The following is a 23,258-nucleotide window of genomic DNA, read 5'->3' as shown; positions in this document are numbered from 1 at the left end:
GCAGAGGGGACGACAGGGGGAAGAGAGTGGTGCTTTGCTGGCACCCGGCCAATCCTGGGAGCTGGAGGAGAACCTTGGGGGATCAGCAGCTCCTGTCCTGTCTGAAGCCAGAGGCCGTGACGTGGAGCGGTGGCCACAGTGAGGGTGGAAACCCCTAGAAGTCCAGAAGCTGTGGGGGAGAGGAGCGCTCAGAGCCTCGTGGATGTAGCCACCCCCCCACCCCCGTCTCCTGGGCCAGGCCCTGTTCCTGGAGGTGCACCTACCAGCTGAGGCAGCACCTTCTCCAGCTGTTCCACGTCCACTTGGGCCAGGTCCTCTGCCTGGGCCTGCCGGACGCTGCGGATGGCCGCTTCTGCCGTGATGCAGGAGGGAAGTGAGGCAGAGAAGGCTTGGGGGGCCTTGAACCCTAAACCCCGTGGGCCTCAGCCCTGGCTGCTGGCCCACCCCCGTGCCAGCCGACAGCTCAGAAGGCTGAGGTTGGGGCCTCTGAAACACGGAGCTTTTCAGGGACAGGGAGCTTAGGTGCTTGGGGAAAAACTGGAAAAATGTGTCTTGGTTACCCCACTGAAAAATAAAATGCAAAGCGGGTCGTGAATGATCCGGACGGGCCTGGGTGGGATACTAGAGAACACTGCTGGGTCCCTCTGCTCACCCACAACGAAGATCTTGAGCAGCTCGGCCATGAGCTGCAGCGCGTCCCCGCTGACTGCAAGGTGAAGGGAGAAGGTTACAGACACACACTCTCTCCCTGCTGCCCCACTCTGCCCTCACTGCTGCTGACCTCACGCTCTTGCCGGTGACCTCAGCCCTCGTCTGGCCCAGTCCTCTCTGAGGCTCTGGCCCCTGCAGAGGTGCAGTGCAGGGTCCCGGGTGCCCAGCAGTCCCCGGCCACCGCCCCCCCCACCCTCCCCTTCACACACCTTTGGTCTTGTCGTCTTTAAAATGCAAGTGCAGCAGCTTGCTCACCAGCTCCTGAGGGACGGAGGGGGCGTCAGTGAGCCACCGCCCCCGCCCCCCTGCTGCACACCCCTTAGGCATTTAGTTCTGGATGGGATGGGGTTGTAATTTCTGGCTGGAAATGCTGTCTGTGGGGCTCTCCCAGGATGGGGAGATTAGGCAGTGGGGAGAAACCTCTCTGAGTGCCTCCAGGAGGACCAGAAATTAGATGCAAGTGGCAGACCGGTGGGAGCAGCCCAGGTGCCTGCCTGCCGCTCTCTGGGGCTCCAGTCCTCATGGTATCCAGAGCAGTCCTGTGCTCCTGCCCCCAGGGACGAGGTGCTCTCCCCACACTGGGCCCCTTTACAGGCCTGTCCACACCACCAATGCCGCCCGGCTTTGCCAGACCCTGCTCTGGGCACTGGGTCAGCTCCATCCCAGGTCCCTCCCTGGAGCCTACGACAGGACACGACACGTGGAAAGGGATCTTCCTGTAATGGGGAAGGGCACTGTGGGAACCGCAGAGCTGGGGAGGGGCCCGGCTCCTCGGTCAATGGGCAGTCAAGGTAGGGGGCAGGGCCCAGACTATCTGCAGGACTTCCTGACCAATGAGGATGGGACAAGGGCGGGCCCAGGCCAAGACTCCTCAAGGGAGAGGCTTGAGCCCCAAAGTATGGCACCACTAAGCGGATATAGATTCTGGGGATCAGCATCTCAGGAGCTCAGCTTGGAACATGTTGCATGAGGGACACACGTGAGGTGTCCAAGCAGAGCAGCCATTGGGTGGCTGGAACTCAGAGATGGTTGAAGCTGGCGATGAGGATCTGGGAGGTGGCAGCACGTGGGTGGACCAAGGGAGGTTGCTGAGGGCAGGGACCAGCCAGAAGAGGCTGCGAATGAGGAGCCAGCAGAGCGCCAGGGGAGGCGGGAGGACAGCAGCAGTGGGTGCCCAGGAGAAACTGGGTGTCGTGCAGGGAAGGTGAGCTGGGGACCCACCAGGCCTCTAGCCTTAGCCACGGAGATGGCACTGCCTCACCCAGTGCAGCTCAGCAAAGCTGGAGAGCAGAGTGGAGGGAGCGGACCCTGACGAAGCCCTGGCTCAGGAGGGTAAGAGCTCGTCACCAGTCACTTGGGGCAGCACCAAAGAAGCAGCCTCATCCTCCCAGCAGTGACCACGTGAGCTTGGCGCCACCTGCTGGCCCTCCTTGCTGTGTACCTGAAAGGTACCAGCAAAGGCACAGAAGGCTCTACTGCTCCGCCAGCTCCCAGACCCTGGGGAAGAGCTAAATCAACCAGGCTGCTGCTGGGGGGCAGCTGCATGGGGTTGCCGTGATAACTAAAGCAGTCAGCACCAGCTGGGAGCGGAGGTTCCCTAAACTTGCAGAGGGTAGGATGGGACCTGGGATGTGGTCAGCCTTTGCCCCACTGTGTGGGGGCACCACGACCCCTCCCCCTCCCCGGGGACAGCCCTGCTCATGGGTAATGACCATAACCCCAGCTCTGGCCAGAGCCCTCTGAGGGTGAGGGCTCCAGAGCTGTGCAGGACTGCATGAAGGAGGCCCAGCCCAGTGCTCCCCTCTGCAGCTATTACAGTGGAGGATTCCTACAACCCCCTGCCTCGGTGGTTTTCCCTTTGACACTATATACCCCTTGTAGGCCAGGGCAGAGTGAGGATTCTGGGTGATAGAAAGAGAACACCCACTGGGGACTGGCTGGACAAGTACTCATGAGGGGCTGAGACTCTCCCTCCTGCCCACAAAGGCCTGATATCAAGGGCTCAATGTCACCTAACCTTAAGACAGAGCAACAATGTGAGACTCAGACCACTTACAGCCTGCGGGGTGTGGGAGGCAGCTGACCTCACCACCCACCCACCCAGAGCCCCATTTGCCAGGTGCAGAGCAAAGGGGCTGACTCTGGAGGCGGATGGCCTGGGTTTGACTCTAGTTCTGCCTCTTTCCCACTGGCAGGTGGGGGTAGTACCAGTACCCATCTCCTATGGTGTTGAGCATTACACGGGCTAATCCATTTCAAGTGCATGTAACAGTGCCTGACTGTGCTGGGTGTGCTGCTAAGAAAAGCACTTGTAGAGCCACGTACACACCAGGCAACGAAGCCAGCCTGGCTCAAGTGAGACGCAAAGCACAGGGCTGGTGTGATAGGAAACAGGCCAAAAGGAAGCTTTAGAATACGCAGGCGCCGAGACTACCCGCGAGCTGGGCCGCACTGTGCTCTACGCTAAATTCTTTAGGGTGAGTCCTGCGGATCCCGGAGCCGCGGGGCGGGAGCCCAGGCTCCTCTCTGAGTCTCCCTTCATTTGTGCTGGCACTTACCCCTGCCCGATTTCTGCAGACCCTCTCCCTCTTGCCGCAGACCAGGCTGCCTACCCAACCTTCCGCTACCCGGCCGCAGGATCCCATCCACGGAGGACGAAAGGTGTGCAGGACGAGGGTCATTGCCAGATTCTGGGAATGGGCTCACCCTATAAGGCACCCGACGGCAGCGCGGGGGCTGGCTCAGGATCCGCACGTGGGTCACTCAGGGGACCGGGCCGCAGCGTCCCCGCCGGACCCGCGCGTGCCCCCCGCCCCGGCGGCCTCGCCCCGCGCCCCCAGCCCGCCCCGCCAGCAGGCCCTCTCTCACTTTCCGGAAGCCGGCGCCGATTTCCTCCATGACCGCCACCAAGGTGCGCGCCCTCCGGAGCCCCGCCCCCGCGTCCCCAGCCAATGAACCTTGAGCGCGCCCTCCGGAGACCCTCCCTCGCGACTCCAACCAATCGACAAAGAGCGCGCCTTCTGGAGCCCCGCCCCCCGCCTCCAGCCAATGGACCCTCCGCGCGCGCCCCTCCTCCGCAAAGCCTCCTGGGAGTTGTAGTTTCCTCCAGGTCTTCCCGACGCTCCCTGCTCTTCCTGGATACTGAGGAGCGCGGCGGCCGTGACGAGCGAGCGGGGGGCCAGCGGCGCGAGGGATGGGGCATCGGGCCCGGAGCCCAGGGGTACGGGCGACGTCCGGACGGACCGGCCCCGCCGCTGGAGGCCCCGCCCCCGAGGACGCCCCACCTCCTCGGTCCCAGGCTTCAGCGGTCCGCTGAGAATCACCCGCCCCTGCCCTCTTGGGGCCTCGCGCCTGTTGGACCAACTCAGTTTGCGCCTCTTTTCCTGGCTGCTGAAGACTTAGAGTCTTTGTGCCCCCACTGAGCTGCCGGGGGCTCTCTGAAGGCCCCCAGGGGAGAGGCCCTGCCGTACTGCCCTTCCCCGGCTTCCCGGTCCCAGCTGGCTCCTGGTGAGGCCTGTCTAGGCGCTTTCCGGGAAGCCCTTCCTGCACCCCAGGGACATGGAGGAGTTCCGGCGCACCTACAGCCGGCTGTGCAAGGAGAGTGGGGCCGAGCCCCAGGAGACTGTTCTGCAGCAAATGCACCAGCTGCCGCAGGGCCGGCTGGACCTGGCCACACAGAGCCTGACAGTGGACACCTGCAGGGCTCTGGGCAAGCTGCTACAGAAGGAGGCACTGCTGACGGAGCTCGTCCTGAGTGACTGCATGCTGAGTGAGGAAGGTGGGCACCAAGGGCCGGCGGCCCAGGGCAGCCCTTCCAACTTCAGTGTTGGGGCCGGGCTCCCCTGGCTTCTTTTTGCTCTGCTGCTTATTAGCTGCACGTGCCACAGTCCTTGGTGCTTAGCATCTCTAGCAGAGAACTCAGTCCCACCCGATCTCTTCTTTGTGAGGTTACTCCCTTTTACTGTCATAAAGCAGCAGCAGCGTCCTCTCTGGAAACCCGGGAGCAGAAGGCAGTTTCTCTTTGTAATGGGAAAGCCTTAGTGTCCCCTGACTTAGGAGAGTCCCGCTGTGCTGGTGAGCCACCCGACTCCACACCTGGCGGATGTTTCAAACCTGACACAGGAGTGGGGTGACTCCTTGTTGGCATGAACCTTGGCTGGTGGGGGCCACTGGGACAGCCGTCTCTCCCCTATGTGTGGGGAGCTGACCCAAGACGGAGACACCAGGGGTGGAGGGTGACTGCCCTGCTCTCTTACAGGGGCCGTGCTGCTGCTGCAGGGGCTGTGTGTCAACACCATCGTGCGGTTTCTGGATCTCAAGGTGGGTGGATCTGCACTCAGGGGCGTGCCACCTGAGAGCAGGAGTAGAGAAGATACAGGTGTCCTGGCGACCAGGGGTCTGCATGGTGGCCGGAGACTGTGTCTGTAAGCACTCTTAGCACACAGGCTCCGCACCATTTGCTCATGGTCTCACGCATGCGTGTCGGTGTTCCGAGGGCAGGAACGTGAGTTCCAGAATGTTCTCACAAGCAAACTGAAATAGCCTGCATTAGGAGGCCACTGCGGGCAGGGAAAGCAGAATTTGAAAGGAGCCACACCTTCCGTTCGCCATGGCCTCCCCCACCACCTGACGCCTGACGCCTGGCGAGGGTATTCAGAGCCCAGCTCAGGATGCCGGGGAGTGACTGGCTGGCCTCTTCCTGTCCTAGGGCAATAACCTTCGCGCCTCAGGGGCCGAGGCACTGGCAAAACTCCTCCGACAGAACAAGTCCATTCAGAGGTAGGGTGGCGGTCCCAGCCCCCGCTCTCCCCCGAGCCCCCGCTCTCTCTCTGCGTGGTTCTGGGTTGGCTCCAGCGGACACGGTTCTGCAACATGAGAGTTCATGCCTTCATGCCGGTCTTCCGTGGTGGGGAGTAGGCGGGTATGAGTTACTCACGCGCCTCCAGCCTTTCTGCCAGAGACACCCAAGCCTGTGCCCCTCCTCAAGCCCGCTGGACCCCATGGGAGCAGGATGGGAGCCTTCGGGGCCACGCACCTCACGTCCACCCTTCCTGCAGCCTAACCCTGGAGTGGAACAGCCTGGGCACGTGGGAAGAAGCCTTCGCGGCCTTCTGCGGGGCCCTGGCAGCCAATGGCGCCCTGCGGCAGCTGGACCTCCGCAACAACCAGATCAGCCACAAGGGTGCCGAGGAGCTGGCTCTGGCCCTGAAGAGCAACACCAGCCTCCAGCAACTTGGTGAGGCCGCCAGCACTGGCCTCTTCGTCCTCAGACCGGGCCAGGAGGTCTTGGTCTGGGGGGGAAGGGGGAGGGGTTGCATCTCATCGCTTCCTCAGCCCTCCCACTGCTTCCTTTGTCCTCTCCCAGAAGGGTGGGGGTGGGAGAGGAGGGGCACGCTGAGCTGGGCTCCTGATCTGTGGCCGATCGCAGGGGGAGTACCAGTATTCCAGGCTGGGCCAGCCCTCCCACCCCCGCCCCGTGCTTTCCATCTGGCAACACCAGATTTCCCTCCAGACCTGCGCTGGAATCACATCGGCCTCCTGGGGGGCCGCGCCCTGGTAAACTGTCTCCCCAGCAACAGAACCCTGTGGAAGCTGGAGCTGGCTGGGAACAGCATCCCCGGTGACATCCTCAGAGCCGTGGGTACGGGCACATGGAGCCGCTGGTGGCTTGCACTGTTTGGAGCAGGACATAGAGCTGATTCCCTGTGTCAGAGACTCAGCCACTGAGGGAGGGGTGGCTTGGGCCAGAACAAGTAAACACGGCATCACGATGGTAGCATGTTAAAAACAGAGGAAGTGAGAGCAGGCTCCAGGGAAGAAAAGGCAGCGGCAGGAGCCTGCAGAGTGCCGACTGCCTGGTGCTGCGCCTCACCCTCCTCGCACCACGGTCTCCGCCTGTCATGACCCTGACTCCTCAGCCCCAAGCCCACTGAGCACTCTGCCACTCCCCATGGCTCGTTGTCCCACCGGCAGCGCCAGCCACCCAAGGGCCCGAGCCCGGGTTGCAATCTAGTGTGACGTCGCCACCTGCTGGGTCTGCCCAACGCACGTCCTCTCCCACTTCTTGGTTCTTGGGCCTGCCTCTGAGTCACCCCAGTTGGCACTGTGGCCACTTCGGGCTGGCCTCTCTCCACATGCTGCCTGGACCTTTCCAGAGCATGGGAGCTGAGCACACCATTCACCTCTTAAACGTCACACGCTGGCCTTTGGCCTTTGGGGCGGAGCCCAAATGCCCACCTTTTCTGGCAGTTGAGCAGCCTCCCCACCTCTCCCCGTGTGCCTGTTCCCCCTCCCAGGCTCCTGGCTTCACTGTTGTCCCTACCCCTGCCCCCTCTGAGCCCCTCACTTGCTAGTGCACTGAAGGGTCTGATTTGTGGGGTGAGATACCACCTCGCGCAGTGTCTTCTGGGCATGGGGCTGGGCTGGCCGTTGGCCACTCCTGGGGCTCGGCCTCCCGGTAGACAACTTGGCTCTTTCCAACAGAGCAAGCCATGGATCACAACCAGGACCGGCAGACCGCCTTCCGGGAAAGCCAGGCCCGCGCCCACGTGCTCAGCAAGGAGGTGCGGCACCTCCGGGAAGAGAAGTCCAAACAGGTGAGGACAGTGCTGCCTCTGACTGCAGGGCCTCGCCCCGACCCCAGCCCCGCCCTGGCTGTATGGACAAAGGGCCCCCCTCAGCCCCCGTGCCATGGCCTTGTTCCTTCCTTCTGGGCCCTGGAGCCTCTCCAAGCAGCCAGTAGCCAGGCCTGGGAGGCAGCCTCTTGTTCTGATGCCCTCTGGCTGGGTGGGCGGGTAGGTGGGCTTCCCCTCTGGGCCTCCCTGCGTGGGAGCCACTCTCCCTTTGGATGAGGCTGAGCCCTTTCGTGTCCTGCCGCCTCAGTGGATGTCTGCCCTCCTGTCCGCTGACGGTGGGGAGTGGGCGGGCTCTGGGCCCTGACCGGGCTCTGGCTGGCTCTGTCCCCAGTTTCTGGACTTGATGGAGACGATCGACAGACAGAGAGAAGAGATGGTCAGGAGCAGCAAGTGAGTGTGGCCCCAGGGCCAGGGGGCAGGGAGGTGGTGCGCTGGGAGTACCCGGGCTTCGGGTCCTCACTCTGGCCTTGGAGTGACCTGACGTGAGCCTCGTCGCCTGCCCGTGAACAAGGTTGTGGGGTGTGTTTACTGAGGGAGTTGGCTGGAGGGTTAGAGGCTGCACCGCGACTTCCTCAGCCCACACCTGGAGGTGGCGTGAGTGTGAGGAGCAGCAGCTGCCGCAGGGAGGGGCCCAGAGGGCGCCAGGGTTTGGGTCTCTTGAACCCTCGTCTGTGCCCACAGGGCGTCGGCAGCACGCGTGGGGCAGCTTCAGGAAGCCCTGAACGAGAGGCATTCCATCATCAACGCTCTCAAGGCCAAGTAAGGAGGAGCAGAGGGTAGGACGCCAAGTAAGGAGGAGCAGAGGGTAGGACGGGGTTGTGCGGAGGCTTCAAAACACTTTAGAGACCTGCCCACAGGGCAGAGGAGGACTGTCCAGACAAGGACTCGAGTCCCCAGCGTACAAAGGAGGTGGAGGGACCGCTGGGATGGTAACCTGGGAACGCTTCTTGGAGGAGGTGGGCGCTAGCTGGGGTAATAGTCTGGCAAGAGTGAGAACAGCAAGGACTTAGCAGAGTCTAGAGGAGGGATGGGGTGGGGCTAGCCCTTCCCTCCTTGCAGGCTGCAGATGGCTGAGGCCGCCCTGGCTCTGTCAGAGCAGAAGGCCCAGGACTTGGGGGAGCTCCTGGCCACCACAGAGCAGGAACAGCGGAGCCTGGCACAGAGGCAGGCAAAGGAGCACAGGCTGGAGCAGCAGGTGGGCAGGGAGGGCTGGATGGGCAGGTGGTTGGGTGTGGGGCAGGCAGGCGGTGCGTGGTGGCAGGTGTCCAGTGGTGCCCTTTCCCCATCTGACCCCCAGGAAGCTGCAGAGCGGGAGTCTAAGCTCCTCAGAGACTTGTCTGCTGCCAATGAAAAGAACTTGCTTTTGCAAAACCAGGTATGGGGGCAGGGTGTGGGGGCAGGTCCCTGGAAGGCCTGGGGCAGGGCTTCAGGGAAGGGGCCAAAGCTTCCCTCCCTCAGTGCCGGTTTTCCAGGTGGACGAGTTGGAGCGGAAAGTGAAATCTCAGCAGGATCAGCTATTCCTGACCAGGCAGGAGCTGACCAACACGGCAGCTGAGCTGAAGATGCGGGCTGTCCAGGCTGAAGGTGGGCACACACAGGCCTGCCACTGGGTCCTGAGAACCAAGGCCCCCAGAGGAGTCCTACCCACGCTCTTCCCCTGTGCTTCCAGAACGCCTGGAACTGGAGAAGAAGAGGTCCCGGCAGAGCTTGGAGGACGCGGAACACCTGCGCTTCAAGGAGGTGCCTCATTAGTTGTGTCGTCTGGCCTTTGCTCTCTCCGCTTCATCGGGGCCTGCAGACACCTCGGTGTGGCATGGTGTCCCCAAGGCGCACTCCTGGCCAGGCTTCCCTCGACAACCTTGGGGTGCTGGTGGCATTTCTCCAACAGCCCTGGTAGATGTCAGACCCAGAACCTCCCCACCAGTTTCTAGAAGGGACCCTGACTGCTGGGGCCACAGCGCAGGCTGCCATGTGCTCTGTGCCACCTGGGGTGCAGCACTGGGACGTGCCGTCCATCCTCACTTCCTGTGAGGTCACTTGGGGCAGCCCTCACTGGGAAGTAACAGAGTCCCCAAGATTCACCTGCCCCCAGGGTGGGGGTCCCAGAGGGGAAGCCTGGGGAGCCAGCGTGCCAGCCCTGTCCCCACCCCACACCTGTGCAGGTGGAGCACATGACTCGCCACCTGGAGGAGAGCGAGAGGGCCATGCAGGAGAGGGTACAGAGGCTGGAGGCTGTGCGGCTGTCCCTGGAGGAGGTGAGCTGGGCGCCAGGCTCTGCTCTCCCCTAGGGAGGCTGGGTGTGGCCAGAAGGGGTCCCTGGGCAGGGGCAGAGGGCAGGCCCAGCAGTCACTGTCTGCGGTGTAGGAGCTGAGCCGGGCAAAGGCCGCGGCACTCAGTGAGCGCAGCCAAGCTGAGGAGGAGCTCATCAAGGCCAAGAACCAAGTCCGCCTGGAGGAGGTGAGCCCAGGGCCACGGTCCGCTGCTTGCAGCGCCCACTGGGGAGAGAGGTCTGAGGGGTTGGCATGAGCTGCCTGGGTTGCACAGCCCTTTGGGCTTAAGTGGGCCAGACCAAGGCTGTCTTCTGACTCTGTAGGGAGGGACAAGGGAACAGGAGGTCCAGGGGTGCAGAAAACTTAGACGAGGACACTCATCCCATCAGCACCATATCCAGCCCCCCCCACGCCCACGCAAAGAGCCAATGTCCTCCAGCCCCAAGGTGGGGAAGGGGTTTGGCCCAAATGTGCAGCCTGTGGCCACGTGGTGGAAGCAGGGGCCAGAGGCCAGAGCGCAGGAGGCGTCAGCCTGGGACATGGGGGAGGCTCCTCATTCAAGTTGAGCCCATCAGAGCAACATATGCTATAACTTTAGTGACAAGGCAGTTTCCACATTGCAAACATACGCTCCTCTTTGTCTGAAGGTGGGGCTGGGGGGTTCACTCCTCTCGTGAGCTCAGGGCCACAGGCCAGAAAGCAGCTCACCAGCCCCTCTCCTGGGCCTGCAGCAGCAGCGCCTGGCTCACCTGGAGGAGAAGCTGCGGCTGCTGGCGCAGGCTCGGGACGAGGCTCAAAGCGCCTGCCTGCAGCAGAAGCAGGTGGTAGCCGATGCCCAGGCGCGGGCCAGCCAGCTTGGCCGGCAGGTGGAGGGCCTGAGGCGGCGCCTGGAGGAGCTGCAGCAGGTAGCCGGGACATCGAGGGCTCCCAGGGGTGCCCCTGGTGCCCCCAGCTGCCACCTCACCCCCCCCACCTCCTTGCCTGGCAGGAGCTGAGCAACAAGGACCAAGAAAAGGCGGCTGAGGTGACAAGGGTGCGGCTGGAGCTGCAGGAGCAGAACGGCCGCCTGCAAGCCGAGCTGACAGCCCAGGAAGCGCTGAAGGAGAAGGCAGCGGCCCTGGAACGCCAGCTGAAAGGCGAGCTGAGCGCCACCCCTGCCCCCCTGTGGCTTCTCTGCAGGGCCTTCCTTACTGGGTCATCCCACAGGAGGAGGAGGAGGAGGCTGGCCTGGAGAGCTGAGCTTGGCCTAGGTCTCAGCTCCAGGAGGTGCTGGTAGGGGAGGCTGGGTATGTGTGTGCCCAGGGGACCCCGAGCGAACCCCACCCTGCCGGCCCCCTGCGGACCTCTGGGTTGGCAGGAGCCCAGGCAGTCCCCAGAGCCCCTTCCTCACTGAGCTTCCTCCCTTGCAGTGATCGCAAGTGACCACCGGGAGGCACTGCTGGACAGGGAGAGCGAGAATGCCTCTCTCCGTGAAAAGCTTCGCCTGAAGCAGGCCGAGATTGCCCGGATCCGGGATGAGGAGGCCCAAAGGGCCAGCTTCCTGCAAAATGCTGTTCTGGCTTATGTGCAGGGGTCCCCCCTGAGGACCTTGAGCCCCCAAAAGTGAGGGGAGGCAGGGAAAGTCTGAAAGTGGCAGGAAGGTGGCATCTGTTGGACATCTTTGTCTCATGCCTGCCTCTCCCTTCTTTACAAGGGACAGGCCATGGGTAGGTCCGGGCTCTTTAGGCAGGGTCTACAGCCGGTGACTTGGAAAATCAGTGCTGGATGTGAGAGCAGGACGGCTGCAGCTTACCACCAGAGTGCCCACCTGCGGGGGGTCCAGAACCTCGCTGGCCAAGGGGGCTGGAGAGGGCCCCAGCCCCATCCCCACTCCTTCATCCCAATCACAAGGAATGATGCGCCTGAGAACACAGACCCATGTTGGAAGGAGATCTGGGGGAGCAGGCCTGAGCTCTCCTGGCCCCACCCACCACAGTTCAGTCACCTTTCACAACCATGAGCTCCGCAGGCCCCAGCGCTCACTCCAGGGTGTTCTGAAATACAGACTTTTGCAATTTGTGATACATTTTGGCCCCAGTGCCTTTATCCAGTATCAGTCTTTTCTCCAAGCTTGGGCCCTTCAGGAAAGGCCCTCCAGGTGTGGCTGGGTCACCCTTCTAACTGCTACCAGGTAGGGATTGGTCCAGCTACTGCAGCAGACAGGTGGGGATGGGGGCAGCTCGGCAGGGGGCTGCCTGCCTCGTGGATCTCTAGTGACTGCAAACACCTGAGTTTTCACCAGCTGTCTCGTGGTTAGAGGGTGGGTGGGCCTCAGCCCCTCCCTCGGTGGGCCCGGGGAATCCTCTCCCTAGAAGAAACCTTGTGTGCACCGACCACAACCTGTTCAGGTGGGTGGGAGCAGCCTGTCTGCGCTGCCCTCGCCCCTTGGCGTGGGTCACAGGGGCTCTGGGGAGGGCCTGCCCAAGCTCGACACGGATTGGGGGGTGCCCTGTGACCCCGCCCCCCACCAGATTTCTCTGGAAGGCGCGTCGGCCCGGGTTCGGGGCGGGTCCGCGCCCCCCGCCCTCCATGCCGGCCGCGTTCGGCTGTCTCCGCGCCCGGCGCTCGGCGGCGCTCGGCTGTCTCCGGCCGCTCGGCTCGGCGCTCGGCTCGGGTCCGCGGCCGCTGCGGCGCCGGGCATTTCTCCGCAGCTCGGCTCGCGGCCGCGCCCGCCCGGCCCGCGCCCATGCAGGCCATCAAGTGCGTGGTGGTCGGCGACGGGTGAGTGCGCGAGGCGGAGGCCGCTCGGCCTGGCGCGCCAGGCGCGCCGGGAGGGGTTGGCCCCGGGGACCCTCCTGGGCAGGGCGCGGGGCTCCGGGGCGCGGCCGGGACGGAGGGTGCGGCGTGCGGTCCGGGGATCCCGGCTTGGGGTCCAGGCGGGGCGGCCCCGACCGGCCCGTGGGCGTTGGGGGACCGGGCAGCGGCGGGAGGACGCGGTGGGGCGGGGTCCCGGCTGGTCGCGGGGCGCAGGCCTCCAGCCCAGGCCCACCTGATGCTGCCGGCAGCCAGCGGCCCCTCCTGGCCTCCCGGTGGGTGGGGCCAGGCCTCTCACCTGGGCTTAACCCTCAGCCGGTGCCACCTTCCCGGCACCTGCCTGGGGCTCTGAGGCAGCTCGCTCCAGCCCTCACCCACCACTCTGCCACCCCGGAGGCCCTCCTGCCCTGGTCCTCTATCGCTGCGGATCTGCTGGGCAGGCAACCCTGTTCCCACCCTGGGCACCGTGGGAGGGGCTGCCCTCGCTGGGCAGAGGGCTGAGGTGGGTCTGGGAGCAGCGTGGACTTGCCCTCTCTCCGCAGCGCCGTGGGGAAGACCTGCCTGCTGATCAGTTACACGACCAACGCCTTCCCTGGAGAGTACATCCCCACCGTGTGAGCAGGCGGGCGGGTCCAGAGCTGGCAAGGGGAGGGTATGGACGCCTGTGTGCGGGGCTCCCCTGGGCTTCGAGGTCGGGCCCAAGTAGCCCTGGTCTGGGTTCCGGGGTGAGGCGAGGTGCTGACAGAGCTCCAGGTCTGTGCAGGCCTGAGAACCCAGACACGGGGGGGAATCTCTCTCACTTTGTTTCCTGCAGTTTTGACAACTATTCTGCGAATGTGATGGTGGACGGGAAGCCTGTCAACCTGGGGCTGTGGGACACCGCTGGGCAGGAGGACTACGACCGGCTTCGGCCACTCTCCTACCCCCAAACTGTAGGGGACCACAGGGCTGCCTGCAGGGGCCGGGTGGCTCGGGTGGAGGCCCAGAAGGCCTGGTGTGCGTGCATGCGTGTGTGTGTGTGTGTTGGGGGGGGTGAGCAGAGGCCATTCGGAGCCTCTTTGACCATTCCTACATGGTACCCTCTCTTCTTCCCTTCTTCTCTCCCTTTCTCCCAAGGACGTCTTTCTGATCTGCTTCTCCCTGGTGAGCCCAGCCTCCTTTGAGAATGTTCGAGCCAAGGTAGGAAAGGGCCAGAAGCAGAGTTGTGTTTCTGGGAGGGGAGGAAGCTGCCCAGAGGACTTGCCCTTAGAGGGCAGGGGTCTCTTGCTTGAGGGCCTTACAGAGACATATTGTCCTTTGGAGATTGCCGGGTGTGAGGTCTCATGGCCCAGAGGGTGATGAGGGGCCAGGGGTGGGGTAGGGGTGGTGAGTGAGGCTCTCAGAGAAGGAAGGGCCCTGACTGAGAGGACCTGACGGGCCTGGAAGCGTCTTGGCTAGGTATTTTTGTTCTTGGTCATTCCCCTACCAGACCCAGTGGTCGCCCCGTGAAACAAGAAGGGCTAAGTGTGGGTCTAGGCACAAGGAAGGGGCCTTTGGGAGCCATGGCCTGCTCTGGGCCAGGCTGAGGGCAAAGCTCTCGAGGGGTAGGGATCAGAGCCTCTCATCCCCACAGTGGTACCCAGAGGTTCGGCACCACTGCCCCCACACGCCCATCCTCCTGGTGGGCACCAAGCTGGACCTTCGTGACGATAAGGACACCATCGAGCGGCTACGGGATAAGAAGCTAGCGCCCATCACTTACCCCCAGGGCCTGGCCATGGCCCGGGAGATCGGTGAGTGGGCACGGACAGGCCTGCCGGTGCAGGGAGGAGAGGTTCGCTCTGGGGGGCACAGTGCTGCCCCCCGCTGCCCGCCTGTGCTGCCCCCCGCTGCCTGCCTGTGCTGCCTGCCACCCTCACTCTTCTCTTTCTTTGCTGCCCCCAGGCTCTGTCAAGTACCTGGAGTGCTCAGCCCTGACCCAGCGGGGCCTGAAGACTGTGTTTGATGAGGCCATCCGGGCTGTGCTCTGCCCGCCTCCTGTGAAGAAGCCGGGGAAGAAGTGCACGGTCTTCTAGAGCCCTCACTTCTGGAGGAGCAGCCTCCAGCCGCCCGCGTCTGTATCTGTTGTGTTGAGATGTCTGGTGTCCCCGAGTCTGCTGTGGGGAAGTTTTGTGGGTGGGGAGGGGGAAGAATCACGGGGACGAGGCTGCTGCTCCCGGGGTGGTGCTGGGGCCATGGGGTCCTGTCCACTCTGCCTCCTCTACCTGGGGGTACAGCTCCAGCCTTCCCTGGCCCCCAGGGAGTCCGGAAGGGAGCAGGGTCTCCCTCAGGATGCAGGGGCAGGTCCAGGGCAGCCCCAGGATGGGCTTCCCTGATGGGGGAGTTTGTGGGGTGGGTTCTGTCCTTGTGCCCCAGGATGGGGCAGCCCCTTTTTATTTTATACAATAAACCTTCTTCATCATCTCCTGCTGTCTTGCTACCTGCCCTGCTCCTGTCTCCCCCTGCCTGCTCCTGCACCCTGAGGGTGCCAGGCCCCCAACCCCCACCATCCACGGGTACAGAGCGGGTGAGCTTCACACACACACACACACACACACACGCGCGCGCGCGCGCGCACCAGAGGAGAGGAGGAAAAGCTTGCTGAGCCCTCTCGGTCTCCAAAGGAGGGACCCAGATCAAAGTGGGGGCAAGTGCATTTGGTCCCTTCTGGATGAAGAAAGCCCTTCTCACGCTGACTTCAGGCCTCTGGGAGGGCACAGCCAGGCGAGCAAGGGGCAGGATGGTCTGTAAGTCAGGCCCCATGGGGCCCTGTGGAGCCCAGGGCAAGGCCAGGGGACACTAGCTGAGTGTTCAGGAAGACAGACCGTCAAGAGGAAGGACGTCCAGGCAGAGGGACCCTGCAGCTGTGGAGGTAGAACAAACGTGGTGTGGAGAGGACAGGAGGGGTTGCAGGTGAGCCAACAGCCTGGCATCGCTGGGCAGACAAAGGCGGGAGGTGAGGGGCGGGCCTGGCCTGGAGCTAGGACTTCACCCCTGAGGCCGCAAGGCACTACTCTGGTGTGATGAGAAGCCACACTGCACCCCCGCAATGGTGTGTAGAGGGTGGACTGCTGAATTTCAGGAATTTTGCTAGCCAGTTTTTAAACAGCTATTGTTAATAATTATATAAACTTACATTAGTTGTATTAAAAAAAATGAAATTAACAAATACTCAAAACACATCACTTCCTAAATATTTTTGTACATATTACTATTATCTGTGCTATCGGGTGTAAGGCTTTTGTATCTGTGTGGTGGGGGACATGCATCTCTCCCCAGCTCCACCTCAAGGACAGTAAACAGGCGGGAGTATTTTACCATAGAAGTTGGCAAATCCTACAGCTGGAGCTTGTGCTCAGTACGTGGTGAATAACTCACAAAGCTGAGGGAATGAAAATTGAAAACCGTCATCTGATTCAGCAAAGAAGTCGCTCAAGTCATCAACAAAGTAATGAAGTCCCAACACACAGCATCCTCAGTTCACGTTTGTCTTATGCATGGACTTCAGGAATGGCAACCAACACTCATGTTAAAAACACCACTGCTTCCATACCAGAGACCTCTGGACAGGGCCAAAGGCCATCCTCGGTCAAATTCACCACTCTCATTAGGAGCTGGCCTTCTGGAAGATTCTACCTCCCAGTCCTGCCAGGGACTTAGCCAGGCCTGAAAATCTCTCACAGGAGGGACAGGCTGCCACTGGCCCAGGATGTGAGTTGAATGGTTGCCTCTACCTGGGACTCATCCCCACACCCAGCCCTGAGCGCTACATCTTCCAGCCACTTGACTGCAGCCTAGGAATGAGTGTGCAGGCTGGGCAGAAGAATCATGTTTATTGGAGGGATGGGGAAGGGGGGTGGGGGTAAAAGTGGGCTCAGCATGGAACATGTGTGTGTGTGGGTGGAGGGGCTCAGGTAGCCAGGAAGCCTCCATCCACCGGCACAGTGGAGCCCGTGGTCATGCTGCTGCGGTCACTCAGCAGGAAGAGGATGGTGTCTACCACGTTCTCCACCTCTGTGGGCGGGGTGGGGTTCAGGATGTGGTTGAAATGAGCTGCCCTTCATCCTTCCCTCCCACCCCTCACCTGAGCAAGCCACTGATGCAACTCCCAGCTGGGCTCCCGCCTGACTCACCGGCAAACTTGCCAAGTGGGATGCGATCCAGCATGGTCTTGGCCTTCTGGGGGTCGCTCCAGTTGGCCTGGCCCATGGGTGTCATCACCACTGTGGGGTTGAGTGCATTCACACGGATCTGTACTGGAACAAGAAGGGGGTCAGCTGGGTGGGCTGAGGCTCTCTGGGCACGTGGGCTGGGTGATGGGAAGGCATCCCAGTGGGGCTCACCTGGTGTGGCCCAAGCTCCAGAGCCATTACCTTGGTCAGCATGTCCAAGGCACCCTTGGTGGAGCCTGTGAGGAGAGACAGCCTGTGTGGAGCCTGAGCTGGCTGCTCAGGCTGGGGGGTGGGGGGTGAGGGGCAGGGCACAGCCGGGGCTTGCTCACAGTAGACGCTGTGGTTAGTCAGTGCGCGCTGGGAGGCCTGGCTAGAGACATTCACGATGGACCCCGGGGCTCCCCGAGCTATTAAGCCTCGGGCCACGATCTGGAATTGCAGAGGAAGCATGAGGCAGAACTGGTGTCACCCCCCAGTTCCCACTCCGGCTCTGAAGGCAGCTCACCTGGGACACCTGGATGACAGCCCGAAGGTTCACGTCAAAAGACCTGGAAGTAGATGGATAGACCGTGGTCAGGGACTGGGACTGCTGCAGCAGGAGACAGCCCTTCCCCCCGGGAGTTCCTCCACCCCACCCTGGCTCACGTGTCACACGCCTCCTTGGTGACCTCCAGGAAGGGCTGCAGCAGCGCCACGGCAGCATTGTTCACCAGCAGGTCCACAGGGCCCACGCCGCCCAGCGCTCGCTCCGTGGCCTCCCAGTCACCCAGGTCCACACACACAGGCTCTACCCCTGGGCACTGTGTGTATTAGGTGGTAAGGGGGCACATCTACCAGAGGATCCATGCCCAAGGAAGGGTACATCTGGGCCTCTGGCATGCGAGGGAGAAGGGCTGGGTTTGCATGGCCTTTCAGTTAGACAGGGGGAGGGGTTAGGGGTTCCAGAGGAGCCAGTCACCTTCTTGGGGCTCAGAATCCCAGGCTGCTGCAGGTGGAGGGTAGTTAACTCGGCCTCTGGGCCACTGGGCAACTCGGGGCTTCGGGAACGGGAGCCTGGCCCCGCCTCCGGCCAGTCTATTTCCTCCCAGCGCCCGAACGCGTCTGGCCCCGGGCCTGCAAGGCAGCCATTTCTGTCTGCTCCTAAGCCCAGGGGGAGTCGTCGTTCTCCCAACCCGTCGGCCCCCAACAGAGGCCGTGCGCCCGGCGTGGGGGAGGGTGTGCAAGAGTCCTTGGCGATCCCTAGCGCCCGGCGGCCGCGTGTCCCGGCCCGCCCTCAGCCTCGCCCGCCGCCCGCTGGGCTGGGACAAGGCGACGCCTACCTCGCGGACCAGGCTGTCCAGGTCGGCCTGGGTCCGGCTCACAGCCACCACTTGTGCACCCGCCGCGTGCAGCGCCTGGACAGTGCTGCGCCCGATGCCTGCGAGGAGCGCGGCTCAGTGCGGGCGCCCCTCCCCGGCCACACCCTCCCAGGCCCACCTTTGGCCGCCGCCCCGGGCCCACCTTTGCCCGCCCCAGTGACGAGCGCCCGGCGCCCCGCTAGGCTCAGCTCCATGAGGCTCGGACCGACCCTGTGCACTGCTGAGGCCCAACTGCGTGCCTGGGTCCAGCTGCGCGCGACTGTCCGGGAGGGCGCGGGGCGGGGCGGGACGCGGCGGGCCAATTGCAGGGCGGTGTCCTGGGGAGGGAGGGAATATTCAAATAGAGGCTTCCCCGCGAGGGCGATTGGCCGAAAGGAGTGGGCGAGGCCGGGGCGGGGCAGGCTGGGTCCCCGCTGGACTCTTGGGCGGGGTTTTTCAAACTGCCCCGTTGTGACCCTTCGAACCAGAGTGAAATAGGTTTAGCGGGCCCCGCTAGCATTTCCCCTGCCAAGATGATTATTACAAAAAAACAGATGTGGTAATTAATACGTGAAATTAATACGTAATTATACGTAGCTGTACGTGAACGAGATCTCAGTCAGGGCTTTTTTTTTTTTTTTTTTTTTTTTTTTTGCGGTACGCGGGCCTCTCACTGTTGTGGCCTCTCCCGTTGCGGAGCACAGGCTCTGGACGTGCAGGCTCAGCGGCCATGGCTCACGGGCCCAACCACTCCGCGGCATGTGGGATCCTCCTGGACCGGGGCACGAACCTGTGTCCCCTGTATCGGCAGGCGGACTCTCAACCACTGCGCCACCAGGGAAGCCCAACATTTTTTTCTTTTGTTTCTGAGAAGAAAAGTTTGGCAAAAAGGATCACATGCTCCCCTCCCCCAGACCTGGGAGTAGCTCACGCAGGCTCACTTGTGCTTAGAGGGAAAGGGTTTGGACAACCCAATAAGCCTGAAGAAGAGGCCAAGGCCAGCAAAGGTGTGCTTTAGCCTCAAAGGGAGTTGAAACGCTGACTCACCTCACCAACCCACAGAAGGCCACGAGGACTTTAAAAACTTGGATAGGATGGGAAGGGATAGGCTTAGGGTCATGGGGTACCCAGTGGCCAGCAAGGGCAAGCATTGCTTCCTGCAGCTTTAGGGTCAGAGATATATGTGTGCTTACGTGTCCATGTGTGCCATTGGCTCCTCCTGTAAAAGCGACTTTGTTCTGTGGGTCATGGTGGGAAAGTCTAGAAACACTGCCCTTGAGGACCTTCTGTGGACAGGAGTAAGGAAGTGGTGATTGCAGGGCCTCTGGGTCACTGTGGCTTTGGGCCCAGAGAGGTGGACAGTCTGGAGGAGAGGGTGGCTGGGGACAGCAGGAGGCACAGGTTTGAGAAGCCCCTGGAGGATAGCCAAGTGAGTCCTCCCTACCAGATCTGGCACTGTGGTGCAGCCAACACCCTCTAGGCACTGGGCAAACTCTGCCTTCTGCTGCTAACCTTGGACCCTGCCGTCTGCCTGCCAGAAGCCAAGGGGAGGCGGGGAACAGCCCCCAGCCTGTCCTTCCTGAAAGGGACATCTGCTTAGGTCCCTTCACTGTCTTTACCTGGCCCCCAGAATGGTGTCCAAATCCTTTCACTTGCCCCATGATCCTCGGTGGACCAGCTGGACTGAGCCAAGCCTGCTTTGGCACAAACGTTGCTCTGGGAGGCCCTGAGGCTGGCTAGAAGTGCCCTCAGCACTCCGCATCCCTGCAACGTGCCCTTTGCTCTCTCAGCCCAGTGGTACCATTGCCTGGAGGGCCCCACCCCAGCCCCTCATACCTTGCCCCCTTGCCCAGAGTTGGACACCGCACCAGTCCAGCTGACTGACCACCTCAGGCCTCATCACACCCACACTCAGAAGGCATGTGTCATGGGGAACCTGACCCAGGTAAGCACAGCTGAATCCCAACAGGGCCTGCAAAACCCTCTAGCTGCCCCAGCTGCAGGGCTGTTTTGTCTGGAGTCAGGCCAGGGACAGTAGGTAGAGCAGCAGCTGTGGACCCTTCCCCAGCTGGGGCTGCCCTCTCATGGGTGGTCTTGTGGGGGAAGGTGTGCCCCAAGGCGGAGCTGGTTGCTCAGGGTTGGATAAGCTATAATGGTCCAGCACCCCGCCCCTCACGCCGGGCGCTGAGCGCTCAGTCCCATCTTCCCTAGGGATAGCCTATGGTCCAGAGCATCTCCCCGCAGCTCCTCAGACCCTCTACCCTCTCTGGCCGGCGGTAGTGGGGGCGGGGTGGGGGGCATGCTGGGCTGAAGGGCGGAGCCAGAGCCTCAGGGAAGGAAAGGTGGCTGCACGCTGCCCTCTGCCCTCCGCCCAGAGAAGGTTGGGTGTTGCGGTAAGGGCGTGGACACGAGGAATCTTCTTGCAAGGAATCTCGGCCCTTCAGCTCAAAGGCAGGGTCAGCGGTGGAATCCGGCAGGCTTCGGATCTGCCCTCTCTTTACTTCTTCGAAGGTTAACCGGTGCCCCCCAGTCCCTGATCCTCCCCTCCCCAGCCTCCCTGCATGCCCAGCCAGAGCCCTGGCACGGCTAGCTGCAGGAGAAAGGCCTCCATTTAATTAGGCAAATCCACTCCAGCACAGCTGAGGACACAGTGGTTGGGGACGACAGGGGAGGGGTCTCCTGGCACGTGAGTGTGGATGCGGGATGGGATGGTGGGGCGGAGCCGCGGCGTGGCGTGGAGGTGGGGCCAAGCCGCGGGGCGGGGGCAGTAGGCCGGGGCGTGGGCGTAGATAGGGCCAGGGGCGTGGTGGGCTGGTGGCCTTGGCGGTCTGGGGGCGGGGCGGTGGGGCGTGGAAGCGGGGCCGGGCGGAGCCGAGCACCATCCTTCTGGCCGCCCAGAGCACCGCGCTCTTAGGAGGCCAGGTACCCGGCATCCACAAAGATTCCCGAGCCGCTGGTGGAGACGCTGCGGTCGCTGAGCAGGAAGAGGATGCTGTTGACCACGTCTTCCGCCTCTGCGGCGGGTGGCGGGCGGGGTCAGCACGGCTCGGCCCGGCTGTCTGGGCCCGGCCGCCCCAGCCGCGCCCGCCACTCCACGAAGCCCAGCTGACCTGCAAACTGCCTCAGCGGGTGGCGCTCCTTTAGCTGCTGGGCGAACTGGGGGTCAGACGAGGCTTCCTGGCCCATGGCGGTAAGCACCACCGTGGGGTTTACCGAGTTCACCCGGATCTGGGGCCGAGGGGCCGGCGGGGCGGTCTCAGCCGGCGCACAAACCCCGCCCTCACAGACCCCACTGAGCTTGCTTACTCACCCCCTGGCGCCCCCTGCCCCCGTTTTCATCCCCAGCCGCCGCTTGCCCACCACCTGCCAGCCTCCACCTCACCCCCACCCTGCGCCTACCTCGTGCCTTCCCAGGCCGGGGCCCCTGGCACCCCCAGCTCCCCCATGCCTACCTTGTGCGGCCCCAGCTCCATGGCCATGGCTTTGGTCAGGATGGTCATTGCACCCTTGGTGGAGCCTGTGGGAAAAGGGCAGCACTGAGGACCCTTAAGGATTCAGCCCACTTTGCATGAGGCCCAGCCCGGGAGCCCAGCTGCTCCTGCATGGAATGAGGGCTCAAGTTTGGGCAGAGGGACTCACCGTAGGCAGCTAGGTTGGGAAGGGTGACATGGGCCGCCATGCTGGAGACATTCACGCTGGAGCCAGGGACTCCGTAGCTGATCATGCCCCGGGCCACAATCTGTAAGCCAAGAGAGGGGGCACCCTGACCCCACCGCACCCCCGCTTGGGCCATGTCTGCACTGGGCCACATCCTCCCACTGGCTCACCTGAGACACTCGGAACACAGTGCAGTTTCACACTGAAGGACCTGGAGGGAGAGGGGACAGTCAGACACACCATGGCCACACCCGGTCCACTTCCTCAGCAGCCCTCTCCCCAGTCCACCTCCTCTCCTACTCCTCAGCTGTCGAAGGCCTCCTTGGTGGTCTCCAGGAAGGGCTGCAGCAGCGCCATGGCGACATTGTTCACCAGCACGTCCACAGGGCCCACGTCGCACAGCGCCTGCTCCATGGCCTCCCAGTCACCCAGGTCCACGCACACAGGCTCTACCCCGGGGCCCTGTGGGAAGGCATTGGCCAGTGACCAAAGGGGGCATCCTGGCAGGCTGGTGAGGCATCCCGGAGGGTCACAGGCCTGGCCCATGGTGGGGCTGCACACCTCACCTCCTTGGAGAGGCTGACCAGGTCGGCATTGGTATGGCTCACAGCCACCACTCTGGCTCCTGAGGCGTGCTGGGCCTTCATGGTGTCCCACCCGTTCCCTGCAGGGGTGCACGGGGCAGCCAGATGGCGCAATATGTCTGGGCCAAGGCTGCGGGTGGGGGCAGCAGGTTTGCTGCTCAGGAAAGAGCAGTGAGACAGTGCTGGCCAGAGGTTGGTGGCCCGGGGGTCAGGGGTCCGGCCAGCCAGGATTCGGCCAAGGGAGGCCCAGAGGGCAGCCCCTTCCTGCTGGGCTGAGGGAAGAGGCCTTGGCTGGGTCCCCCCATCTGTCCAGACTGATTCTGAGGGCCTCCCTCACAGGAGGGCTCTTGCATTGACCAGCGAGAGGCTAGCATCCTGTCCCAATGGGGCCTGCTGGGTGGTAGGGAGCAGTCCAGGCCCAGATCAGCCGGCTCAGGCACAAAGGGACTTGCAGGCCGCAGCATGGGCCTGTGAGGCTCTGGGTCTGGCCACCTTGCTCTCTAACCTCGGCCCCTCACACACCCCAACCTGCCTCGCTCACACCCATCTTTCCCTGCCCCGTCACCAGGGCCCGAAGGCCACTGAAATTCAGCAGCGTGGTGCCAACTCCCAGCCTCTGTACAACAGGAGGCGAGGGCGTGGGGGGTTTATAGGCCTAGGCTGGGGCAGGCTGGGTGGCCAGGCAGGTTTGTGTGTGGTGGGGGGGGGCGGGGCTGGCTGGAGGAGGGAAGACTGGGGGCACTAGGCGGGGCCAGGCATCAGTGCAGCTTCTGCTTCCTTGTTCGCAGAAACCTGTCTCCTTAGAAGGGGCCACCGTCCTCACCCACAACCCAAAGGTGCCAGCCAGAAGCGCCATCCTGGGTTTTGGAAAAGAAACTAAAAATAAACCCTGGGGTGGGGAACATGCCCCTTCCTGGCTGGCTGGGGGCAGATGGCCTGGAACTGGTCCCTGCAAGCACTGGGCCTGATGCCCCTGGGTGATGGCCAAGGCCACACAGAGGTCCCTCTGGGGAGTATTCTCCCAAACACCCACAGCTTAAAAACATCTCCCTACCTCCATCAACCCCCACCCGAATCAGAA

General features: G+C 62.9%; 5 protein-coding genes across 18 annotated transcripts; 2 read left to right on the top strand and 3 right to left on the bottom strand.

Annotated features, from left to right (window-relative positions):
- Positions 1-5: 5 nt before the first annotated feature.
- CENPX (centromere protein X) lies at positions 6-4,028 on the bottom strand. 3 transcript variants are annotated; one of them, XM_067717005.1, is made up of 5 exons: positions 3,580-3,707; positions 921-972; positions 653-706; positions 264-352; positions 6-169 (listed from the first exon to the last, which is right to left on the bottom strand). In XM_067717005.1, the coding sequence occupies exons 1-5, from the start codon at positions 3,607-3,609 to the stop codon at positions 155-157; spliced, it is 240 nt and encodes a 79-aa protein (XP_067573106.1). In that variant the 5' UTR covers positions 3,610-3,707; the 3' UTR covers positions 6-154. The 3 variants fall into 3 exon arrangements, with proteins under 3 accessions (XP_067573106.1, XP_067573105.1, XP_067573104.1); XM_067717004.1 differs by lacking the exon at positions 3,580-3,707 and adding an exon at positions 3,270-3,411; XM_067717003.1 differs by lacking the exon at positions 921-972 and having other exon boundaries at positions 3,580-4,028.
- A 241-nt stretch (positions 4,029-4,269) lies between these two features.
- On the top strand, positions 4,270-11,679 carry LRRC45 (leucine rich repeat containing 45). 7 transcript variants are annotated; one of them, XM_067716991.1, is made up of 17 exons: positions 4,270-4,489; positions 4,970-5,031; positions 5,420-5,490; positions 5,769-5,947; positions 6,224-6,352; positions 7,195-7,307; positions 7,678-7,736; positions 8,028-8,105; positions 8,406-8,541; positions 8,644-8,721; positions 8,819-8,930; positions 9,016-9,086; positions 9,509-9,601; positions 9,711-9,803; positions 10,348-10,521; positions 10,605-10,752; positions 11,026-11,679. In XM_067716991.1, exons 1-17 carry the CDS (start codon positions 4,270-4,272, stop codon positions 11,220-11,222), a joined length of 2,013 nt encoding a protein of 670 aa, XP_067573092.1. In that variant the 3' UTR covers positions 11,223-11,679. The 7 variants fall into 7 exon arrangements, with proteins under 7 accessions (XP_067573092.1, XP_067573091.1, XP_067573090.1 ...); XM_067716990.1 differs by having other exon boundaries at positions 6,212-6,352; positions 10,351-10,521; XM_067716989.1 differs by having other exon boundaries at positions 6,212-6,352.
- A 153-nt stretch (positions 11,680-11,832) lies between these two features.
- On the top strand, positions 11,833-14,851 carry RAC3 (Rac family small GTPase 3). Of its 3 annotated transcripts, none has more exons than XM_067717000.1 (6): positions 11,833-12,376; positions 12,952-13,061; positions 13,224-13,341; positions 13,526-13,588; positions 14,022-14,181; positions 14,333-14,851. In XM_067717000.1, the coding sequence occupies exons 1-6, from the start codon at positions 12,185-12,187 to the stop codon at positions 14,461-14,463; spliced, it is 774 nt and encodes a 257-aa protein (XP_067573101.1). In that variant the 5' UTR covers positions 11,833-12,184; the 3' UTR covers positions 14,464-14,851. The 3 variants fall into 3 exon arrangements, with proteins under 3 accessions (XP_067573101.1, XP_067573103.1, XP_067573102.1); XM_067717002.1 differs by having other exon boundaries at positions 12,218-12,376; positions 12,952-13,023; positions 14,022-14,185; XM_067717001.1 differs by having other exon boundaries at positions 12,219-12,376; positions 12,952-13,023.
- Positions 14,852-16,241: 1,390 nt separating this feature from the next.
- Positions 16,242-18,227, bottom strand: DCXR (dicarbonyl and L-xylulose reductase). 4 transcript variants are annotated; one of them, XM_067716997.1, is made up of 9 exons: positions 18,100-18,227; positions 17,919-18,016; positions 17,558-17,584; positions 17,245-17,399; positions 17,105-17,147; positions 16,929-17,028; positions 16,771-16,835; positions 16,561-16,678; positions 16,242-16,441 (listed from the first exon to the last, which is right to left on the bottom strand). In XM_067716997.1, exons 1-9 carry the CDS (start codon positions 18,149-18,151, stop codon positions 16,338-16,340), a joined length of 762 nt encoding a protein of 253 aa, XP_067573098.1. In that variant the 5' UTR covers positions 18,152-18,227; the 3' UTR covers positions 16,242-16,337. The 4 variants fall into 4 exon arrangements, 3 of the variants coding, with proteins under 3 accessions (XP_067573098.1, XP_067573099.1, XP_067573097.1); XR_010937681.1 differs by having other exon boundaries at positions 16,410-16,441; positions 16,561-16,683; XM_067716998.1 differs by lacking the exon at positions 17,558-17,584.
- A 2,333-nt stretch (positions 18,228-20,560) lies between these two features.
- LOC137211682 (carbonyl reductase [NADPH] 2-like) lies at positions 20,561-23,033 on the bottom strand. The gene is given in 10 exon segments (XM_067714233.1): positions 20,561-20,950; positions 21,047-21,164; positions 21,389-21,453; positions 21,576-21,675; positions 21,764-21,804; positions 21,854-21,856; positions 21,902-22,055; positions 22,160-22,257; positions 22,706-22,793; positions 23,001-23,033. Coding segments are annotated over 10 exon segments (804 nt in total). The 3' UTR covers positions 20,561-20,846.
- Positions 23,034-23,258: the final 225 nt, after the last annotated feature.

The sequence above is a fragment of the Pseudorca crassidens genome, chromosome 19 (assembly GCF_039906515.1).
Source record: "Pseudorca crassidens isolate mPseCra1 chromosome 19, mPseCra1.hap1, whole genome shotgun sequence".
Taxonomy (NCBI): domain Eukaryota; kingdom Metazoa; phylum Chordata; class Mammalia; order Artiodactyla; family Delphinidae; genus Pseudorca; species Pseudorca crassidens.
Note: the sequence above shows the minus strand (reverse complement) of the source record. Positions and strands in the feature narration are given on the sequence as shown.

What these genes read in the sequence shown, in the direction of transcription:
- CENPX (XM_067717003.1), bottom strand. Translation starts at nt 3,913, where the DNA reads ATGCCCCATCCCTCGCGCCGCTGGCCCCCCGCTCGCTCGTCACGGCCG. An exon ending in TCGGCGCCGGCTTCCGGAAA is followed by an intron (nt 707 to 3,579) that starts GTGAGAGAGGGC and finishes TTCACCTTGCAG; the next exon opens with TCAGCGGGGACGCGCTGCAG. An exon ending in GCTCAAGATCTTCGTTGTGG is followed by an intron (nt 353 to 652) that starts GTGAGCAGAGGG and finishes GCATCACGGCAG; the next exon opens with AAGCGGCCATCCGCAGCGTC.
- LRRC45 (XM_067716989.1), top strand. Translation starts at nt 4,270, where the DNA reads ATGGAGGAGTTCCGGCGCACCTACAGCCGGCTGTGCAAGGAGAGTGGG. An exon ending in TGACATCCTCAGAGCCGTGG is followed by an intron (nt 6,353 to 7,194) that starts GTACGGGCACAT and finishes TCTTTCCAACAG; the next exon opens with AGCAAGCCATGGATCACAAC. An exon ending in GGGAAGAGAAGTCCAAACAG is followed by an intron (nt 7,308 to 7,677) that starts GTGAGGACAGTG and finishes CTCTGTCCCCAG; the next exon opens with TTTCTGGACTTGATGGAGAC.
- RAC3 (XM_067717000.1), top strand. Translation starts at nt 12,185, where the DNA reads ATGCCGGCCGCGTTCGGCTGTCTCCGCGCCCGGCGCTCGGCGGCGCTC. An exon ending in TGCGTGGTGGTCGGCGACGG is followed by an intron (nt 12,377 to 12,951) that starts GTGAGTGCGCGA and finishes CTCTCTCCGCAG; the next exon opens with CGCCGTGGGGAAGACCTGCC. An exon ending in TTGAGAATGTTCGAGCCAAG is followed by an intron (nt 13,589 to 14,021) that starts GTAGGAAAGGGC and finishes TCATCCCCACAG; the next exon opens with TGGTACCCAGAGGTTCGGCA.
- DCXR (XM_067716996.1), bottom strand. Translation starts at nt 18,151, where the DNA reads ATGGAGCTGAGCCTAGCGGGGCGCCGGGCGCTCGTCACTGGGGCGGGC. An exon ending in ACCAAGGAGGCGTGTGACAC is followed by an intron (nt 17,148 to 17,244) that starts GTGAGCCAGGGT and finishes ATCTACTTCCAG; the next exon opens with GTCTTTTGACGTGAACCTTC. An exon ending in CTGTCATCCAGGTGTCCCAG is followed by an intron (nt 17,029 to 17,104) that starts GTGAGCTGCCTT and finishes CTGCAATTCCAG; the next exon opens with ATCGTGGCCCGAGGCTTAAT.